The sequence below is a fragment of the Macadamia integrifolia genome, chromosome 5 (assembly GCF_013358625.1).
Source record: "Macadamia integrifolia cultivar HAES 741 chromosome 5, SCU_Mint_v3, whole genome shotgun sequence".
NCBI classification, from domain to species: domain Eukaryota; kingdom Viridiplantae; phylum Streptophyta; class Magnoliopsida; order Proteales; family Proteaceae; genus Macadamia; species Macadamia integrifolia.
This window is the reverse complement of record NC_056561.1, coordinates 18,911,382-18,932,720: the sequence shown is the minus strand read 5'-3', so window position 1 is coordinate 18,932,720 and position 21,339 is coordinate 18,911,382. Positions and strand designations below refer to the sequence as shown.

At 37.7% G+C, this 21,339-nt stretch overlaps 1 protein-coding gene and 1 non-coding gene across 2 annotated transcripts; one reads left to right on the top strand and one right to left on the bottom strand.

Moving 5' to 3' along the window:
* Positions 1–463: 463 nt before the first annotated feature.
* Positions 464–570, bottom strand: LOC122080433. Its single transcript, XR_006140728.1, has one exon. It is a non-coding gene; the product is annotated as a small nucleolar RNA R71 (small nucleolar RNA).
* An 18,189-nt stretch (positions 571–18,759) lies between these two features.
* On the top strand, positions 18,760–21,339 carry LOC122078365 (probable endo-1,3(4)-beta-glucanase ARB_01444). Its single transcript, XM_042644331.1, has one exon. It carries the CDS (start codon positions 19,047–19,049, stop codon positions 21,234–21,236), a length of 2,190 nt encoding a protein of 729 aa, XP_042500265.1. The 5' UTR covers positions 18,760–19,046; the 3' UTR covers positions 21,237–21,339.

Sequence of the window (21,339 nt, the reverse complement as noted above, 5' to 3'; positions counted from 1 at the left end):
ATACTAAGAATCGTTTATAAAGAATAGATCAAACAAGTAGTAACCCTATACGTTTCCTCTCTTTAAAACCTTTCAATATGGGAGACCAACATTAAAACCCTTCACCTAAATCTCTAAAAGATAGGTTCTACCTGCTAGAACAGCCCAACCTTTCTGTATAGTTCTACCACAAGCCCAGGGCAATAATTTTGAACTCAAATCTCAATACAACACTATGTTGTCCCACTTTCATGGGTTGACCTCTGAGGATGCATACCTATTTCTAAAGGAATTTGAAGAGGTATGTGCTCTAATTAAGATCCAACAGCTTTTTGATGATGCTGTTAAGCTTAAGTTTACAATTTTTGCATTAAAAGACCAACCTAATAAGTGGTTATATGGGTTACCCACAAATTCCATAACCTCATGGGAACAGTTTATAGTTGTCTTCCTTAAGAAGTTTTTCCCAACTTATAAGACCAATAAGCTTAGAAGTGATATCCTTCAGTTTAGGCAAAAACCTAGTGAATCATTTTCCAAACTTATGGAGAGATTTAAGGATCTATTCCAAGAATACCCTCACCATGGCCTAGACTTATGGCATTTATGTCAAATAATTTATAAGGATATTGATTACCCAACTAAACAAATGATAGAGTCTATGTGCCCTGAGGGATTCACATCTTTTACAGATGAAGGAAAGGCATGAGAATTCTTACTTGACTTAGCCAACAAAACCCATGAGTGGAAATCAACCCAAGAGAGTGAAAGAACCATAGGAGGAAAAGGATATTTTGTGGATGAGATAGTAGCCAAGGAAGCCCATTTGGATAGCCTAATCAAGAGAATTGAGGCTATTATTCCTAGAGAGCCATTATCAGTCAATTTGGTTAAGATTTGTGCTTGGTGCCAGTCCTCTAGACATGTTATAGAAAAATGCCCCAACACTTCCTGGGGCACTTCTAATGATAGTGTTAATGCCTTATATCAGAATAATCCATGTAGTAACACCTACAATCCAGGATGGAGAAATCACACAAATTTCTCTTAGAATCAGGGCAACCAAGCAGGGCCTTCTAATTTCCAAAATCAAGGTCAACCTGGACTCCAAAGGCCTCCCTTTGCACAACAATCTATTTCCCAAAATACTTCTCCTAGGTCAAATGTAGGACCTCAGGCTAGTTTTCTTAGGCCCCCTCTCCTATCATCTTATCAGTAACCCCCTGGGTTTACCAACACTGGAAAGGCAAGCAGAATAAGTGACTTGAAAAAAAATATGACCCTCCTCATGACAAGCCATCAAAATCTTACGAGGGAATTCACTCAAATTGTCTCAATTATGCGTGAGAGGGAGAAAGGAACTTTACCCAGTCAACCAAAGCCTAACCCTAGGCATTATCAGTCTGTTAGTTCACAAACACTAACAAATGTATCACTGAATATAGTACAAGGTCAGACCCAACAAGGGCCCTCTAACCAATGTAATGTTGTTTATGCCCCTAGGACTGGTAGAGAGTACCAACAGAGCGTTCCTAAATATTTCCCATCTATTACTCCAGTCAACTCTCCTTCAGTTGAGGACACAAGTGTGCCGCTTGTTCCAGGTTCGTCTGATGAACCTAAAGATTGTTTTGAAACTAAAGATGATTTGGTTGAGGAAACAAAAAATGATTCTTCTAAAAAAGGGTAAATCCTCAACAGTCCTTATGTTCATCTTATCACATTTCCTAATCGCTTGGTACACAAAAAGAAGACTGCTTCTATGGATAAAATTTTAGAAGTCTTCAAAAATGTAGAAGTGAACATCCCTCTTTTGGACGTCATATCCCAGATCCCTATGCAAAGGTACTGAAAGATTTGTGTACTCACAAACGTATCACTAGTGTGCCCAAAAAGACGTTCTTGGTAGGTAACATTAGTTCTATAATTACTCAGCCTATAGCAGCCAAGTATAAGGATTCAGGGAGCCCTACCATATCTTATGTCATAGGTAACACCTACATTGAGCATGCCTTACTTGACCTTGTCGCAAATGTGAATCTTTTACCTTACTATATCTACAAGCAACTTGGATTGGGGGAATTGAAAGCCACTAGAACTACTCTTCAGTTAGCAGATAGGTCTATTAAGATTCCTAAAGGGATGGTTGAGGATGTCTTACTAACGGTGAGGGAATTTATTTTTCCTGTTGATTTCATCGCGTTAGATACCAAATCCTTCTCAACCAAGGATGATATCCTAATAATTCTAGGAAGACCATTCTTGGCTACCAGTAATGCATTAATCAACTGCCGGAATGATTTCCCAAGATTATCTTTTGGTAACCAAACTGTTGAGTTTAACATGTTTAAGATAGGTAAGCAACCACATATGGGAGAAGAGATCAATATGCTTGAGGATTTTCTGGATTTTTCTGATGATTTAGTTATCAACTTTGATATTGATTTTGATTCAGAATTTCAAGAGTATATGGATGAGTTGGATGATGATAGTGAAAATTTCTTTTCTGAAGTCTTGAGTCTTCACACACCTGTGGAGCCCTTAGGACCCATTTTCAATTCCATTCCCAAATCTTCCATAGTTGAGCCCCCTAAGCTAGATCTTAAAGAGTTACCATCTAATTTTGAGGTATGCTTTCCTAGGACCTGACCAGACTCTTCCTATAATAATTTCTTCAAATTTGACTTCTAGCTATGAAGAGGAGTTATTTAAAGTGTTAAAAGATAATAAGGAAGCCCTAGGTTGGACCATGGCTGATATCAAGGGTATAAGCCCTTCTATTGTGCAACATCATATACATCTTATGGAGGATTCCAAATCATCCATAGAACCCCAAAGAAGAGCTAACCCAGTGATGATGGGAGCTATCAAGAAAGAAATTCTAAAGTGTTTGGATCATGAAATAATTTATCCTATTTCTGACAGCCAATGGGTAAGCCCAGTTCACATAGTGCCTAAGAAGTCTGGAGTGACTGTAGTTCCTAATACCAATAATGAACTAATTTCAACTCGTGTCCAATTAGGGTCGAGAGTGTGTATAGACTACATGAAACTTAATGTGGTAACCTGAAATGACCACTTCCCATTACCATTCATTGACCAGATGTTAGAGAGGTTAGTTGGACATGAATACTATTATTTTCTTAATGGATATTCTGGCTATAACCAGATCCAAATTGCTTTAGAGGACCAACATAAGACCACTTTTACATGTCCATATGGAACATTTGCTTATAAGCGTATGCCCTTTGGGCTTTGCAATGCCCCTGCTACGTTCCAACGATGCATGATAAGTATTTTTTCTGACATAGTTGAAAAATTCTTAAAAGTATTTATGGATGACTTTTTAATTCATGGAAATTTCTATTCTGAATGTCTTCATCATCTTTCTCTAGTTTTAAAAAGGTGCATATTTAAGAATTTAGTTTAGAATTGGGAAAAATGTCATTTCATGGTTAAATCTGGTATTGTTTTAGGCCATATAATATCCAAGGAGAGAATTAAGATATATAGAGCCAAAGTTGATTTAATTGATAATTTACCACCTCCTCAATCTATTAAAGACGTCCGGTCTTTCCTAGGGCATGTGGGCTTTTACAGAAGATTTATTAAGAACTTTAATCAGTTAGCCCGACCTCTCACTTCATTACTTGTCAAAGATCAAACTTTTAAGTTTTCTAAAGAGTGCCTAGAATCCTTCAAACAACTTGAGAAGGAGTTGACCAATACACCCATTGTTCAACCACCTATTTGGACTAAACCTTTTGAACTGATATGTGATGCTTCAGATTTTGCTATAGGAGTGACTTTGGATCAAAGGATTAATAAGTTACCCACTGTCATTTACTATGCTAGTAGAACCTTAAATGATGCAAAACTCAATTATACAACCACTGAAAAAGAATTTTTAGCGGTTGTGTTTGCATTAGAAAAGTTTCAGTCTTACTTAGTTAGTTCACATGTGATGGTGTATACTGATCATTCGCTCTCAGATACTTATTTCAGAAGAAGGATGCCAAAGCCCGTCTCATTAGGTGGGTTTTACTTTTACAAAAGTTTGATATAGAAATTAGGGATAAAAAATGAGTTGAAAATCTAGTTGCAAACCATTTATCCCGGCTTCCCAATTCCTTGACTGTCGATTCTCCAGTCAACAAGAACTTTTCAGATGAACAATTATTTACAATGTCCAGTGAACCATGATTTGCTGACATTGTCAACTTCTTAGTTTCAGGTGTAACTCCAGATCACTGGTCCACCCAAGATAAGTATAGATTTCATTCCCAAGTTAAGCACTTTTTCTGGGATGATCCTTATTTGTTTAAGATATGTCTGGATTAGATTATCCGATGATGTGTTCCTGATCATGAGCAACATTTTATTCTCTCTTTTTGTCATAATCATGCATGTGGTGGACACTTTGGACCTAAGAAAACTGTCGTAAAGGTTCTCAAATGTAGATTTTATTGGCCCACTCTTTTTAGAGATGCTTTTGATTTTTACAAGGCTTGTCCTACCTGTCAGTATTTTGGCCATATAAATAAGAGGAACATGATGCCCCTTAACCCAATTTTGGTAGTTGAGATTTTTTATGTATGGGGCATCGATTTTATGGGATCATTCCCTAATTCCTTTGGGAATTTGTATATACTTTTGGTTGTTGATTATGCTTCTAAATGGATAGAGGCCATACCTTGTAAAACTAATGACCACAAAGTGGTAGTCCAGTTTCTAAAAGAGAACATTTTTCCCACTTTGGTGCACCACGTAAAGTAATTAGTAATAGGGGTCCTCATTTTTGTAATCGGCCTTTTGAGGCCCTAATGAAAAAGTATAGGATCGCCAATAAGTTATCTACCCCTTATTAACTCCAAACTAGTGGCCAAGTGGAGGTGTCTAATAGGAGATCAGATAAATCTTGAAGAAAACTGTTAATCCCAACCGTAAGGATTGGTCCCTTAGGCTCATTGATGCCTTGTGGGCCCATCGGACTGCATTCAAGATCGACCTTGGTCAGTCTCTCTACTGTTTGGTGTATGAAAAAGCTTGTCACTTACCAGTTGAGTTGGAGCATAAGGTATTTTGGGCTATCAAGAAGCTCAACTTTGATTTGTCTGATGCGGGAATTCATCGTAGGCTCCAACTATCTGAGTTGGAGGAACTTAGGGATGAAGCCTGTAAAAGTTCTAGGATTTACAAAGAAAAGACCAAAGCTTTCCATGATAAGCACATTCTGCGTAAATCTTTTACAATTAGTGATAAGGTCTTATTGTATAATTCCCGATTGCATCTTTTCCCTGGTAAGCTGAGATCCTGATGGGATGGCCCGTTTATTATCCATAATGTACATCCCCATGGGGATGTGGAGATTTTGAACCCAGGAACAAGGGTAATTTTGAAGGTTAATGGTTAGCGTTTGACACCGTTCCTCGAGTTTCCTACGACTGGTAGTGAAGAGGTCATGGATCTTCATGAATCTCTTTACATTGATGACTAACTTTTAATCAGGTATGACGCCCTTGCATTGTCTTCATTTTTAATTCTTTCCATGCATTGAGGACATTACATGACTTAAGTGTGGGGAGGGAAACCAATTTCTGCTTTTCTCACTTTGTTTTATTTGTTTTTCTTTTTTTTTTTTTTTTTTTTTTAGCTTGCTAAAGGATAAAGTCTTACTTTGGCTTTTGGCACCATGTCATATCATTCGGTTGCTTCATTAATATGCAAAATAAAAATTTTAACTAAGGTATCCATTTTGAATGTATAAAAACCCTGTTGAGAAGAAAGAAACAAGCATGTGTCTTGAGATGGGACTTTCTTTTGAAAAATAAAATACCCCTGTTTTATGGTGTTGGACCATATGTAAGTCTGTGAGTTCCTTATACTTTTGATTTGGAGTTGAGACATTCTTTTTAATTTGGCATGAGTTGACAAATGCACAATTTTAAATAAAATGTGAAATGTGGTATAAAGAAGAATAAGAGTTGATTCCCTTAGAACTAGACAGGTCATTGAGCCTCAGGAAGCGTGGTGTCTTGATCGAAATTTCTAGGGAGGAAACTTCTGAAAGAACTCTAGCATCACTGTCTTTGTGGGCATATGCAAAAAGCGAAGCTATATAGTAACTTAGGTGTCTGGTGTTTGCTCCACCATGTCATTTAGGCCAAAAGTAGTGGAGTAGAATAGAGTTTATTAAGTGAAAAAAAAAACCCTAAAAAAAAAAGAAGAAAAAATGTGTAAATGTCATTAATGTTTGGCAATATGTTTTGGTAAAAAACACTCCAACACCTTAGTAATTGGTTTCCTATTTCTTCACAAGTGATTTTACCTTAAGATAAGGATATTTTTGAAGAGACGAGATGAGTTTCAATTTAAGAAATATGCTAGTGCCTAGAATTAATAAAGGGTAATAAAAGTTCAAATGTGGGGGTCTCTTATAAGAAATATTATCTTTGCTCCGGATCGGTATAAGCCTTATCTTTAGCCAAGGTTGGGATTTATTTATTTTGAATTTTGGGTGTATATTCATTGCAAACACCCATGAGACACAACTCGTCCACTAGGGGTGACCTAGGGGTTTAAAGGCTTCTTGCACATGCTAAGTGCAACCGTGATTCCTACGAAAATGAGTTAGGTTTTTGGTTTTTATTCTTTTTCTTTGTGTTTTGCTCAAGGACTAGCAAAGTCTAAGTGTGGGGGAATTCTGATGAGCACATTTATGTGTAAAATCTAGGGTAATAAAACATGCATTTTATATATTTAGAATGGAGCTACCTTGGGTTTTATTCTCTTTTTGTAGATTTTGTATTTTAAAGACTTTAAGCATTATCGGGCGTCATATCTCTCCAACAATAACTACCTAGTGTAGTTGGTGAGCTATGGTGTGTAAAATTCCCTTGCTCATTATGAGTTTTCAAGTTCGAATCTCATGGTTGTCTTTTTTTGGAGAATTTTATTGAAGATTTCCTACTTTTCACTCACTTAAAGCACTAAGGGCATGGAGGGGATTTCCACATCAAATTAGAAGCAAGGAAAATCGTGGGAGGGGTTTCCTGCGCAAGAAGAGAAAAAAATAAAAGAAAAAAAAAGGGAGAAATAAATCTTATCAAAATCTTCTCTCTTCTACATCATCACCAAAAGATTGTTCAAATCACACAAAGCAAGAAGGAAAATCGTCCCTTAGAGAGAGAAAAAGAAGAGACAAATAAATTAAAAAAAAATTATAAGAAATTTCTCCAATGTTATTTCTCTCTTCTCTCTCCTCCACCTTAGCACTTTTGATCTCAAAAGATCTCACTACCAATTATGGGTTTCTCCCTTTTAGGAAAGAGAAATTTGTTACCCGCCCTCCCCATTCCCTATAAATACAACTCATATAAGAGGAGGGGGGACAATTCATTCTTCTTTTAGGGTTTTTTTTTTAGTTTCTCTATCTCTTTCTCTAGTTTTCTCTTTCTCTAACTCTAGTTTTAGGTTTATGCTTTAAACACTTTTGTAAGTTCTTTTTATTCAATTAATGCAAGCACTTTTGTTTTTTATTCAGTCTTTTATTTTTATTGTTTAAGCAATTCAAGTTGTAATTTTCAAGTTCTAGTTCTAGGCTTAGTTCTCGGTGACAAGAACAAGCTAAGAAGCATGTCTTTCAAGTTCAATTTATTTTTTTCTTTAGATTTGTTTTCTCTAGTATTAGAAATTTCAGATTTGGTTTATTCCATATCTGGTTTTAGTACTGGTAGTATTTCAAATCGATCAAGTTTTCAGTTCAAGGGTTGAAGTTCAAGTAAGTAGACTCCTTCAGTAGTCTTCTCTCCCCCTCTCATTCCCTCTTCTGACTACCCTTTCTTTCTTAATTTAGGGTTTTAATTTCAATCGTTACATTATTGCTACCCCTTTCTCCCAAGGTTCATGGCTAGTATATGTGTTGGCTTTGCCCCTCCTAGCCATAGAACCATTAATTTATTACTTTTATTTTAATTGTCTCCCTTTCCCTAAAGCTAAGTAGAGTAATCCTTGTAAGAGTGACTCTCTGGTCAATTAAGGAAGTTCATATTATGATGCATCCCTCGGGCTAAGTGGAGAAACCTATTTGTGGGTCTCTCTCTAACTTTATCCCCTTTCTTTTACTTTATTTTTATTTCAGTATTTTTTTCCTGTATTGTTTTTTTTTTCTAATTGCATGGGTTGTTTATTTTCTGTTATTTATTTATTTAATTTTAATTGTATGGCTTGCATCTTTAAATTCTTAGATGATAAATGATTAGGACGTTATTTTAGATACATATGTTTAGGATGGTAATTAGAATTAGATCACAACCATCAATCAGTTCACTTTCGCATTATTAAAAGAAGAAAAAATAAAGTGGTTGTTCTCCCTGTGTTCGACCCGTAGCTACACTTATCCGTACGCTTACGGTTATATTTTAATATCTCAAACATAAGAAATAGGAAGTTTTTGTTGCTAGTCCGTCGAGGTTGCTCGTCCGTCGTCACTGGTCAAGGTTTCCCACAAAAAGAAGATCGATGGTCTCTCTATGGAAGAAATCACACAACCTAGAACGGAGATAAATCGAAGGAAGCTCTGGTCGCTACTCCATTGAGGTCACACAAAGCTAGTGGATGGTGGAATCCAAAGATGGGTATTGCTTGTCCTTCGAAGACTGAAATGAAAAACCCTAGAGCAGGTGAAAATCCAAAATCCAAAAGAAACAGGTGCAGGTGAAATGGGAATCCAACAAAAATGGGTCAAAGGAATAGGAGTTTCACCATGCTTGTTCGAGTTTTCCCTGCCATGTGTCCTCATCTCCAACTTCGCTGCACCTCGCCACGCCATTTCCTCGAGGTAGAGGATGTTTTTCCACTAATTCTAGGGGTGTCAAACGGTGCGGTTTTAGTTATTCGATTTGGTTCTGATTCGGTTTACATTTTGATAAGGTGAAACTAAAACCACACCGGATAGGAATAAGGTGAAATCAGAATCGTTTTCATTCGATTTTTGTTTAGCGGTTTTTAATTGGTTTTTGTTATTCGGTTCATAACCGGTTTACATTAGGTTAATAGTGTCGTTTTAGAAAATGGTTTGCATCCTAACTAGTGTGAATCCTGCATATATTAAATTTCCTAAATAGTTAATACAATATACATTTATTTTGCCAAGGACAATATACTTTCTATGTAAAAGAGTACATATATTATAACTAATAAACTATGATCCTAGAAATTAGAAAATCAAGAAGTGTGATTATATGAAAGTGAAGCTCCCTTCTCGATTAGTACTTTGCTTTTTATTTTTTTCTCCCTATTTTTCATAAAGACCCATTGAAATTCAAAACACTTTAAGTCTTTAATACTAGGTGCCGGTTAACCATCGGTTTTTCAATTTGGTTCGGTTTCGAACCAGAATTATGCCTATAAAACCAAATCAGATCAATTTACTACGGTGTGGTTCGGCTCGGTTATAACCGATCGATTTCAGTTCCAAGAAACAGTTTTGATTATATATTGACACCCTTAACTAATTCATCAGTGGTATAGATTTAAACTATTTGACCTAATGGTAAAAAAATGCTAGCATGCCTTATTCTTGGTTAACCTGCTAGCATACCCACTATTTTCTCCCATTTTTATTACCAATCATCATATCTAAAAGTCTCAGTGGTCTTGTTATTGGTTGTATACTATTTATTCTACACATGATCTTATTGGTGTGTTAACAAAGACGGGAAAAGCTGGTTGTCACCTGATGTAGGTTCAATGAACTGCAAATAATTCTCCGGCTCCTAGACTAAAGTGTAAAAAATGAAGGAGAAAAGGGGTCAACACCTAAGATAGGGGTCTAGGACCATAAAAAGGAGACTCAATCCCTGGTTATGGGAAATGTGGATTTGACACCAAAGCCAGTCGTCTAGTTAGAGATTGGGAAAATGGTCAAGTATAAAAATGGAAAGGTGTCAGGCGCCCACTGCGGTAAAAAATTACCTTTTTACTAGCTAGATGCTAAAGTTCGAACATTCTCCCAAACGTGTATGTTCTAAACCCACATGTATAACTATGTCTATTTAACTAATATATATTGTTACATCACATATTAACCCTACTCATGCTTGCATTAATTAAAATTATTCTCTCTCTCTCTCTCTCTCTCTCTCTCTCTCTCTCTCTCTCTCTCTCTCTCTCTCTATATATATATATATATATATATATTATTTAACGCATGTTAAATAAAATGCTACTTTAAGATAAATTCTAATCATTTCACCAAAAAAAAAAAAAAAGAAAGAATAATTCCAATCATGTTCATACTACATTAATTAAACAATACTGAGTTATTTTAACTATAATCATGCATTTCAAGTTAACTATTTACTATTAGTAAGGGTGTTAATTAGTTCGGTTTCGGTGTATATGTAATGATTCAGTTCGGTTCACATTTATTTGGCTGAAACCAAAACCAAATTGTTTACTAAACGGTTGTACTTTCTGAAACCAGAATCGTTTAGTAAACAGCTTCGGTTTCATAGTTTTTAAATGGTGCCAGTTTTACGGTTTTGATCACGGTTTAATCCATATGGTTTCTAAACGGTTAGCAATTGATTTTCTAGTTTATTCGCATGCTTACTGGAATTTTTTTTATTAATAAACGCTTTAGTCTTGTATCAAATTAAATGAGGCATTGAATAAGCAAATATTTAACTACATAACAACATAATAGGAGTAAATTATTGAACAAACTGTTAGACAACCTCTATGGTCCTTTCTTCTTCCCTAAATTAAACCCATCCTGTTCTGTTAAAATAATCAAACAACTAAGAAAAAGAAAATATTACATGGAGAAAGTGAAATACAAATAAAGCCACTAATGAACACAACTTATCGTCAACGTTCTAAAATACTTTTTATCCCAATCGTTTAGGGTTTTTATCTATGGCAATGATGTATATACCAATTCTGCCCTACCTTAATGCCCTTAACCCGTTATTCTATTTAATCGCTAGACAGGTTAAACGGGTCGATTTTGATAGTGTAAGCGGTTCGGTTTTCACGATGTCAATTCGGTTTGAAACAGACAGGTTAAATGGTCAAAATCGAACCAACTCATTTAACTAACCGGTCTTAAACTTGAAACCAGAACCGAACCATTTACTAAACAGTTTTTTGATTTCAGTATAAACGGCTTGGTACAATTTTGGTAAACGGTTTCGGCTTCAAATTCACATCCTTAACTATTAGGCTAATTAATCTCAATCCGTCTTTTCTAATGTTATATGACCTTACACTATGCTACATTACATTATACTACATTACACTATGCTACATTACATTATACTACGTTATGATATATTATACTATACTACACTACACTATTTTATACTAAACCACCCGACATTATACTACACTACATTGTTGTACATTACTCTACATAACTTTAAACTAAAAAGAAATAAATAGTCATACCTAATTTTGACACCGGAACAGGGTCAAAAGGGGAGAGGCCCTTCACTCCAAACACAATCTTCTGAGACTTTTTGTTATCTCCCGGCTCAAGTGCGAGGCCCTCTAGATATAAGCCCCGTGTGTGTTGAATGAGGTAGAGACCAACAAGATTGTCATTGGCTTGCCACTCAAAGAACTTTGTATAGACACAGTTAGGGGCCTTAATTTGACAATTAACATAGTCCAACTTAGATCGACCCCAAGAACAATAGACTAAGGCAAATAATTTCGACCATTAAGTAGAATGGTGGTAAGACGAGTGTTCGCCTCATGTGAAAACATTTTACTTACATCTAATGTTATACTAGCCATTATACAAGAGAAAATGACTGAAACAAGAAATACTTATTTGCAACTAGAAAAGCAAAAGAAGAATACAATTTATTATTGTGAAGAAGACACCAGAACGAACACAAACCCTCTTAGATATGTAACCGCTCTGATAACACACACAAAGAAGAACTAGAATTACATGGTTCAGACTTCGATAGATGCCTAATCCCTGGAAAGAACCCCTAAAGTCAACTTACTTATGGAGGGAGATCAATTGTCCTTAAATAAGGGGTTATACAACTTAGTTTCTATACATAAACATGCTTACATCTAATGTTATACTAGCCATGATACAAGAGAAAATGATTGATACAAAAAATACTTATTTGCAGCTAGACAAGCAGAAGAAGACACCAGAATGAGCAAAAGACCTCTTAGATATTTAACCACTCTGATAACACACACACACACAAAAACAAAGAAGAACTAGAATTACATGGTTTAGTCTTCGATAGAAGCCTAATCCACAGAAAGAACCCCCAAAGTCAACTTACTTCTTGTGGGAGATCAATTATCCTTAAATATGGGGTTATACAACTTAATGTCTATACATAAACATGCTTATATTTGGCAATTATACCTAATAAGTAATCGTGCCAGATCACTTACTATGCATAGAGTGATTAAGTGATCCCATCCAGCTAACATCCTCCGTATGAACTCTAAGAGTAGTGTGGGACTCAAATCATTATTATCTCGAGGGTCCTTCTAGGGTAAAAAAATGTAGTGTCTACACATCCCTTTACATAAATATGCCAATACAATTATGTTCGGTTTTGGGTAATGAGGGGACGATCTTTTGGATTAAACTCCCTAACAAATTAGGCTTCATTGGGTTGAAATCCAGAACGAAAAATTGTTGGTGTACAATGTCTTGTATTCCATCGCAGTTTAATCCAAGGAGTACTGGTGCAGCACCTAGACAGGCAGGATGGCGGTCCCGCTAGCCGATTGGCGGGCTGTAGGGGTTGCAACGGGGTAGGAGGCCCCCTATATAGTAGTAGGTGTAGGGGGGCTGCGTCCCCCGCTCGAATTTTTTATTTGAGGGTAATTGTGTACTTTCCGGATTAGGATTTTTTCACTATATATTTGTAGTGAGGGTTTCTTTCTCTGTAATGCAAGCAATACTAAGAGGTGTGAGGACGAGCGTTATAACCCTATTCTCCATTGATAGTAAAGCAGGATCTCATCTCACCGGGGATGTAGGTAACCTTGTCGAACCTTGTAAAATCTATGTGCATTTTTTGTTTTGTTTTTTCCATTATCTTTTGTATCGTTTTGGGGTTGCTTTTCTATAAATTAGTATCAGAGCACTAGGTTTTCGTTTTCTAGGGTTTACTATCACGATGACAGAGAAGGGGTCGAATGTCAAGTATGATATTGAGAGGTTTAATGGGAAGAAAAATTTCATTCTCTAACGTCAAAGGATGAAGGATCTTCTGATACAGCAGGATTTGGTGAAAACGTTATTGTGAAAGTCAAAGAAACCTGTAAAAATTACTGACAAAGATTAGGAAGAGATTGAGGAAAAGGCAATAAATGTTATTCGATTAAATCTTTCTGATGATACCCTACAATATGTTATAGGTATCGAATCTGCACTGCAGTTATGGGTGAAACTTGAAAGCATCTATATGACGAAGTCCTTAACGAATAAGTTGTTCATGAAGAAACAATTGTATTCTCTACAGATGAAGGAAGGTACGGATCTATTAGAGCATCTTAATATATTCAATCAGATCGTAAGTAAACTTACAAACCTAAAGGTTAAGATCGAGGATGAAGACAAGGCGTTACTGTTACTATCGTCGCTCCCAGAATCATATGATCACTTAGTAATGACTCTCTTGTATGGGAAGGAGACCCTTAAGATGGATGAAGTCGCAACTACCCTCATGTCCAATAATACAAGGAAAAAGGCCAGTAGTACGAAATCTCAAGGAGAAGGTCTTTTCGGAGGTGACAAGGAGCAGGAAAGAGAGAGATCAAATCAGAAGGGATCTAAGAAGAGTCGATCAAAATCAAAAGAGGCAAAGACAAAGGTCTTTTGTTACTATTGTAAGAAGGAAGGTCATCTGAAGAGAGAGTGCTTGAAGAGGAAGGCGAACTTAAAGAAGAAAGGTGTAGATAAGACATCTAAGGAAGCTAGCATAGCTGACAGTTCATATGGAGATGATGGAAATGTACTCTCTATATCATCAGGTAAGAATCAACTTTTTGATTCTTGGATTTTAGATTCTGGATATTCATATTACATGTGTCCACATAAGGATTGGTTTGATACATATCAACCATATAGTGGTGGGTCTATCCTAATGAAAAATGATGATGTATACAAGACCATTGGGATAAGCACTATCAAAATCAAGATATTTGATGGGATAGGAAGAACCATAGCAGATGTGAGACATGTACCAAAATTAAGGAAAAACTTAATATCTTTGGAGGCACTTGACTCAAATGGCTGTAAGTACATAGCAGAATGTGGAGTTCTCAAAGTTATTAAGGGTGTTATAGTTGTCATGAAGGGACAACTAACAAGAAACCTATATAGACTCATAGGGAGCACAGTTATAGGTGGAGCATCTATGACTATAGATGTAGTATTTGATAAAGATGATACCTATTTGTGGCATATGCGGTTAGGGAATATGGGAGAAGGAGGATTGATGGAGCTTCATAAAAAGAAAATGTTGAAAGGAGTGAAAACTTGTAAACTGAACTTCTGCAAGTATTGTGTGTTCGGAAAACAGTGCAAGATTAGTTTCAAAATTGTAAAACATAAAAGTAAAGATGTGCTTGATTATGTACACAACGATGTATGGGATCCTTTAATAATAAAATCTAAAGGTGAGGCAGAATACTTTGTGACCTTTGTTGATAATTACTCAAGGAAAGTCTGGATCTACTTCATGGAGCATAAACGTGAGGTGTTCACTAAATTTAAGGAATTGAAGGCTGCGGTAGAAAGGAAGATAGGAAAGAAAATTAAATACTTGAAAATAGATAATGGAGAAGAGTACACATACAAGTCGTTTCTAGAATTGTACAAAGCTAAAGGGATTGCACGTCACTTCATAGTTTCAAAGACACCATAGCAAAATGGTATAGCTGAAAGGATGAACAGAACACTTCTGAAAAGAGCTTGGAGTATGAGGCTGAATGCAGGGTTGAGCAAGAGATTTTGGACAGAAGCAGTGAACATGGCATGTTTTCTCATTAATAGGTCTCCATCAAAGGAGATTGATTGTAAAATTCCTGAAGAGGTATGGATAGAAAAACCAGTAGATTATTCTATTCTAAAAATATTTGGTTGTCTAGCCTATGCACATGTTGAGAGTGAGCAGTGTTCCAAGTTAGACTCAAAGTCTAAGCAGTATATCTTTCTTGGTTTTAAGAAATATGTAAAGGCATTCAAGTTGTGGGATCCAAGTTCATAGAAATTTATGGTTAGCAGGGACGTTGTGTTTGATGATTCTCATATGATGAAGTCAAATTACAATTTGCTAGCAGTTGATGAAAATAAAGAAGGTTCTACTGTGCAGGTGGAGTTAGGTGAGTCAGAAACAACAAGAGAGAATGAGTCATCAAGTGACTTAACAAGACAACATGAAGTAGTAGAAGTTTCCTATACTGTGGCAAAGGGTAAAGGAAAGCGTACTCACAAAGCACCTGTGAGATACAGGTTTGAGGACATAGTTGCCTATGCCCTCACTGTAGGTACAGGTGATCTATCTTCCTACCATGATGCTTTGAGTGATGCGCAACATGATAAATGGATGGCAGCTATAATAGAGGAAATGGAGTCTCTATAGAAGAACAAGACTTGGTAGATTATGGAAAACCCCAAGGGAAGAAAAATCACTCTGTGTAAATGGGTCTTTTGTAAAAAAGAGACAGCATCTAAGAAGGAGCATAAAAGATATAAGGCCAGACTTGTAGCCAAGGGCTATGCACAGAAGGAGGGGATAGACTACAATGAAATATTCTCTCCAGTGGTGAAACACACTTCGATTAGGGTACTATTTGCTTTGGTGGGCATGTATGATTTAGAGCTTGAGCAACTTGAAGTGAAAACTGTATTTCTTCATGGTGACTTGGAGGAACATATTTACATGAAGCAGACTGAAAGTTTTAAGGTGCAGGTAAAGGAAGATCATGTTTGTCTACTTTAGAGGTCGCTTTATGGCCTTAAGAAATCTCCTAGGCAGTGGTACAAGCGCTTTGATTCCCACATGATGAAGATTGACTATACAAAAAGTGAGTATGATAGTTGTATTTATTATAAAGTGTCAAGTGATAATTCTATTATTTTGTTGATGTTTTATATTGATAACATGTTCATTGCTGCAAAGAACAAACATGATATAGTCTCTTTGAAGTCTTTGTTGAAGTTGAATTTGAGATGAAGGATCTTGATGCTGCTAAGAAGATCCTTGGAATGGAAATCCTTGGAGATAGAAATGCAGGTAAACTTTAGGTAACTCAGAAGAGGTATATTAAAAATGTACTAGAGTGTTTCAATATGGAAAAGGCTAAGCCGGTTAGCACTCCGTTAATTGACCACTTCAAGTTATCTAAAAGGAAATGCCCTACAACATATGAGGAAGTGGAGCAAATATCTTAGGTCCCTTATGCTAGCACTGTTGGGAGTCTCATGTATGCTATATTTGTAGCAGACCGGATTTGTCTCATATAGTCAATGTTGCTAATAGATACATGAGTTATCCAGGAAAAGAGCATTAGAATGCAATTAAGTGGATCTTCAGATATTTGAGCAAGACTAAAGATATAGGTGTTATGTTCAGTGGCAAGGGAAGTTCTACAGAATTAGCAGGTTATGTTGATTCCGACTATGCTGGTGATTTAGACAAGAGGAGGTCTACTATAGGGTATGTGTTTACATTGACTGGTGGACCTATATCATAAAGGGTGATGCTTCAGTCTACAATTGCATTGTTCACTACAGAGGCAAAGTATATGGCGGCAGCGAAGGCTGCCAAGGAAGGAGTCTAGTTGGCTGGACTGGTTCGTGAGTTGGGATTGGAGCAAAGAGGTACAATATTACATTGTGATAGTCAAAGTGCTATATATCTTGTAAAAGTGTTTCATACAAGGATAAATCATATTGATATGAGATTTCACAAGATCAGGGAGCTTGTATCAGACGGCAGTATTCACTTAAAAAAAATTCATACAGATCTCAATCCTGCAGATATGTTTACGAAGCCACTTACTACAGAGAAGTTCGAGTCCTGTTTGAACTTGATTAATATTACTTATTGTTGAAGATGAGGGACGCACCAAACAGGTGTGGGTTTGTACCTCTAATGAGGTACAAGGATGAAGATGTCTATAAGTTATCTATACAGGAGGCTCAACAGAATTCAAGCCAAGGTGGAGATTGTTGGTGTACGATGTCTTGTATTCTACCACAGTTTAATCCAGGGAGTACTGGGGTAGCACCTAAATAGGCTGGACAGCAGTCCCGCTAGCCGATTAGTGGGCCATGGGGGTTGCAAGGGGGCAGGAGGTCCCCTGCTACCCGCTCGAATTTTTTATTTGAGGGTAATTGTGTACTTTTTGTATTAGGGTTTTTTCGCTATATATTTGTAGCGAGGGTTTCTTTCTCTATAATGCAAGCAATACTAAGAGGTGTGAGGACGAACGTTGTAACCCTATTCTCCATTGATAGTGAAGCAGGATCTCATCTCACCGGGACGTAGGCAACTTTTCCGAACCTCGTAAAATCTGTGTGCATTGTTTGTTTTATTTTTTTCATTATCTTCTGCATCATTTTAGGGTTATGTTTCTACACAAATCAAGTTGAATTGGGTTGTCGCATTGTCAAATACATCATGATCTAGTTTATACATCTTGGAAGCAATTGCACTGATGATGTTAGAGTCGTTGTCGATTTCCATCACTTAGTTCAAGTGCATTTTAGTGAAATGAGGGTGATAGAATCGTTATTTCCAATCTTTGCGTACACACCTGAATTACAAGAGAGTCTTCACAAGTTAGACGCTAGATAATTTCATCACTAGTTTCATTTGGGATATTCGATAATGCCATCTTAGCATACGTCTTCATCTTCTTCTTTTTTTTTTTTTTTTTTTGTGGGTTTTCTCCTATGTTGGCTGAGTAAGGGAGAAATGATTTTGCTGTGTTTTATCCCAATGTACAAACAACATTGCAAGGGCCTTAGTGGACAAGTCTCAACATTTTTCTCTTCCTATGATCCCATCTATTTCTTTTGGCTACCATTTTAACATGAAAAACTTTCAAGGGAATGACCCAAGGGGCAAAGACTTATTCATCTTCAAAGCATTTCAAGCCATGACCTTAACCTTTTTTCTGTTGCAAATTCCATCTTAAACAAATATACCAAATACGATTTTATTCCCACATATAACTCAAGGGGCGAAGACTTATTCATCTTCAAAGTGGTGCTCCTTGAGTCGCTACCAAAGATATAATATTTTAACTACCTAATTACATTATTTTTTTTGGTAAATCTAACTACCTAATTACGACATTCTTCTCTTGTACGTTCTTGTGAGAGTCCTTTTATACGTGGCTTAGTCCCATTGTGTAACCTCATATGGAGGAGATGAAGGTCTTTCTCTTTGGTTTCTTGCCAGGTGACGTATTCTGATAGGCAAGGTGTTTACACGTATACTAGGAATCAAGAAAAAATCAATTTCACCTAGAATCAACTATCTCAAAGTAGGAGTTCAACCAAACGAAGCTCTAAAGCCATCAATCAATTTCCCTTTTGTAGCAAACACTAATCTTTTCCCTTGCTGAGACTAGGAATCAATGCTTTATACAACCTAAAGTATAAAGCTGAATTAAATCCCTTGAACCAACCCAAAAATCTAAAATCAAAGAAGCACAAAAACATATTCCTAAACCCTACCTTTTCTATAACGTTATCCCTTACTTCACCCAAAATCATAATTCAAGTAGTCTTGCAAAGTAATTCCAACTTCCTAAAAACAATCTCTGCACTTCCCTTTCAATCCAATTCTCACCATTCCACGAACACCAATTGCCTCTCTTTGCATGCAGAAGCCCATACCACAGTGCCAAACAACTCTCAAACCCTAGCTCAGCTTTCCTTCAGTCCCTCACTCCCTCTTCCATCATTTGAATAAAGTCAACGTTCAATACTTTCTCATTTAACCGCTCCCAAAGTCGCCCCATCCACCGCACCGATTCGTCAGCACATCCATGATAACATGAGACATTTGAGAACGTGGAAACGACAAGTCAGTCACCTAATCAAAGGTCCCAAGTCTAGTCCTCCTCTTCCCCCTCCGCCGCCTCCTCCTCCCCCTGAACCCTCACCTCCTCCCTCTGAACCCACCATGCCACCTCCTTCACAGAAACCACCGTTTCCTTTCCTCTTCCCAGAGACCCAATCAGCAGTTCTTCCTGATCCATCTCGTTTCTTCTCTCCACACCTCCTCTCATCGCCTCTGCCCACAAATTCATTTTTTCAGAACTTCGTTCTCAAAAATGGCGATCAGCCGGAGTACATACACCCTTATCTCATCAAATCATCTTCCTCTGCCCTCTCCCTCTGCTACCCATCTCGCTTCGCCAATTCGGCATTCATCTACCAAACTTTCAATCAAGATCTCATAATCTCAGCAACCCAGAACACCAATACCCATGAAAACCACATCATCTCCTCTTTCAGCGATCTTAGTGTGACCTTAGATGTCCCCAACCTGCGATTCTACCTCGTCCGGGGAAGCCCATTTGTAACCTGCGCCGTCAACAGCCCGACTCCACTTTTTATCTCAACGATCCATGCTGTTCTCTCTTTCACACCCAACAGTTCCCATACAAAGCACATCATTTGTCTCAACAACAATCAAACATGGGTCTGCTACAGTTCGTCTCCAATCAAACTGAATCACAGCAGCATCTCCCTCATCACTTCGGATCGATTCTCTGGAATAATTAGGTTTGCGGTGCTGCCGGATTCTGATCCAAGATACGAAAGGATCCTTGATCGGTTCAGTGCTTGTTATCCGACGTCAGGAGATGCAGTGTTCACGCAGCCGTTCCATTTGGAGTACAAATGGGAGAAGAAGGGATGGGGAGACCTGCTTATGCTTGCCCATCCTCTCCATTTAAAGCTCTTGTCGGTTGATGATGGAGGTGTTACTGTTTTGGAGGAATTGAAATACAGAAGCGCAGATGGTGAGCTTGTTGGTGTTGTGGGGGACTCGTGGGTCTTGAAACCTCACCCTGTTTCAGTCACTTGGCATTCAGTTAATGGGATCGATGAAGGATGCTTTCCAGAAATTGTTTCTGCCCTCTGCAGAGATGTTGACCGTCTTAATTCGTCTCCAGTAACGACTAATTCGTCTTATTTCTATGGGAAGGCGATTGCTAGAGCAGCCAGATTGGCATTGATTGCAGAGGAGGTATCCTTTTCTGAGGTGATCCCAGCTATTCGGAAGTTCTTGAAGGACTCGACTGAGCCATGGTTAGATGGGAATTTCAATGGTAATGGGTTCTTGTACGATCCCAAATGGGGAGGAATTGTAACCAAACAAGGATCTTTGGATTCTGGAGCAGATTTTGGGTTTGGGGTCTTCAATGATCACCATTACCATCTGGGTTATTTTCTCTATGCAATTGCAGTGCTTGCTAAGATTGACCCTGCTTGGGGGCGGAAGTACAGGCCTCATGCATATTCACTTATGGCTGATTTTATGACCCTGGGAAAGCTGTCTAATTCACGATTTACGCGTTTGCGTTGTTTTGATCTCTGGAAATTGCATTCTTGGGCTGGAGGACTCACTGAATTTGCTGATGGAAGGAATCAGGAGAGCACAAGCGAGGCAGTGAATGCTTACTATTCAGCAGCTCTGATGGGATTGAGCTATGGAGACACACATCTTGTGGCCATTGGGTCAACGCTTGCAGCTATGGAAATTCAATCTGCACAGACTTGGTGGCATGTAAGGGAAGGAGAGAATATGTATGAAGACGAATTCAGTAGAGAGAACAGGGTGGTAGGTGTGTTGTGGTCTAACAAGAGGGACAGTGCACTCTGGTTTGCTCCACCTGAATGGAGGGAATGTAGGCTGGGAATTCAGGTGCTACCATTGTTGCCTATAACTGAGGTTTTGTTCTCTGATGTTGGGTTTGTAAGAGAGCTAGTAAGATGGACCTTGCCAGCTTTGGGGAGGGAGGGGGTTACAGAAGGATGGAGGGGATTTGTGTATGCATTGGAAGGGATGTATGACAGGTATGGAGCTCTAGAGAAGATGAGAAGCTTGAATGAGTTTGATGATGGAAACTCACTGTCCAATTTGCTGTGGTGGGTACACAGCAGAGGTGATTGGGAAGAGGAGGAAAGCGTGAAAGGAGGGGGAAAGTACTGCTGGTTTGGACACTACTGTCACTGAAGCAACCTCTTTGCTGCCTTTGTTTTCTGTACATTTGAATAAGTGTTTGAATTAATCCTAAGGCATACTTTGGGTTCTGCAATCAAGGAGAATATGTTTTACA

Coding starts and splice junctions, on each gene's coding strand:
- LOC122078365 (XM_042644331.1), top strand. CDS start 19,047: ATGAGACATTTGAGAACGTGGAAACGACAAGTCAGTCACCTAATCAAA.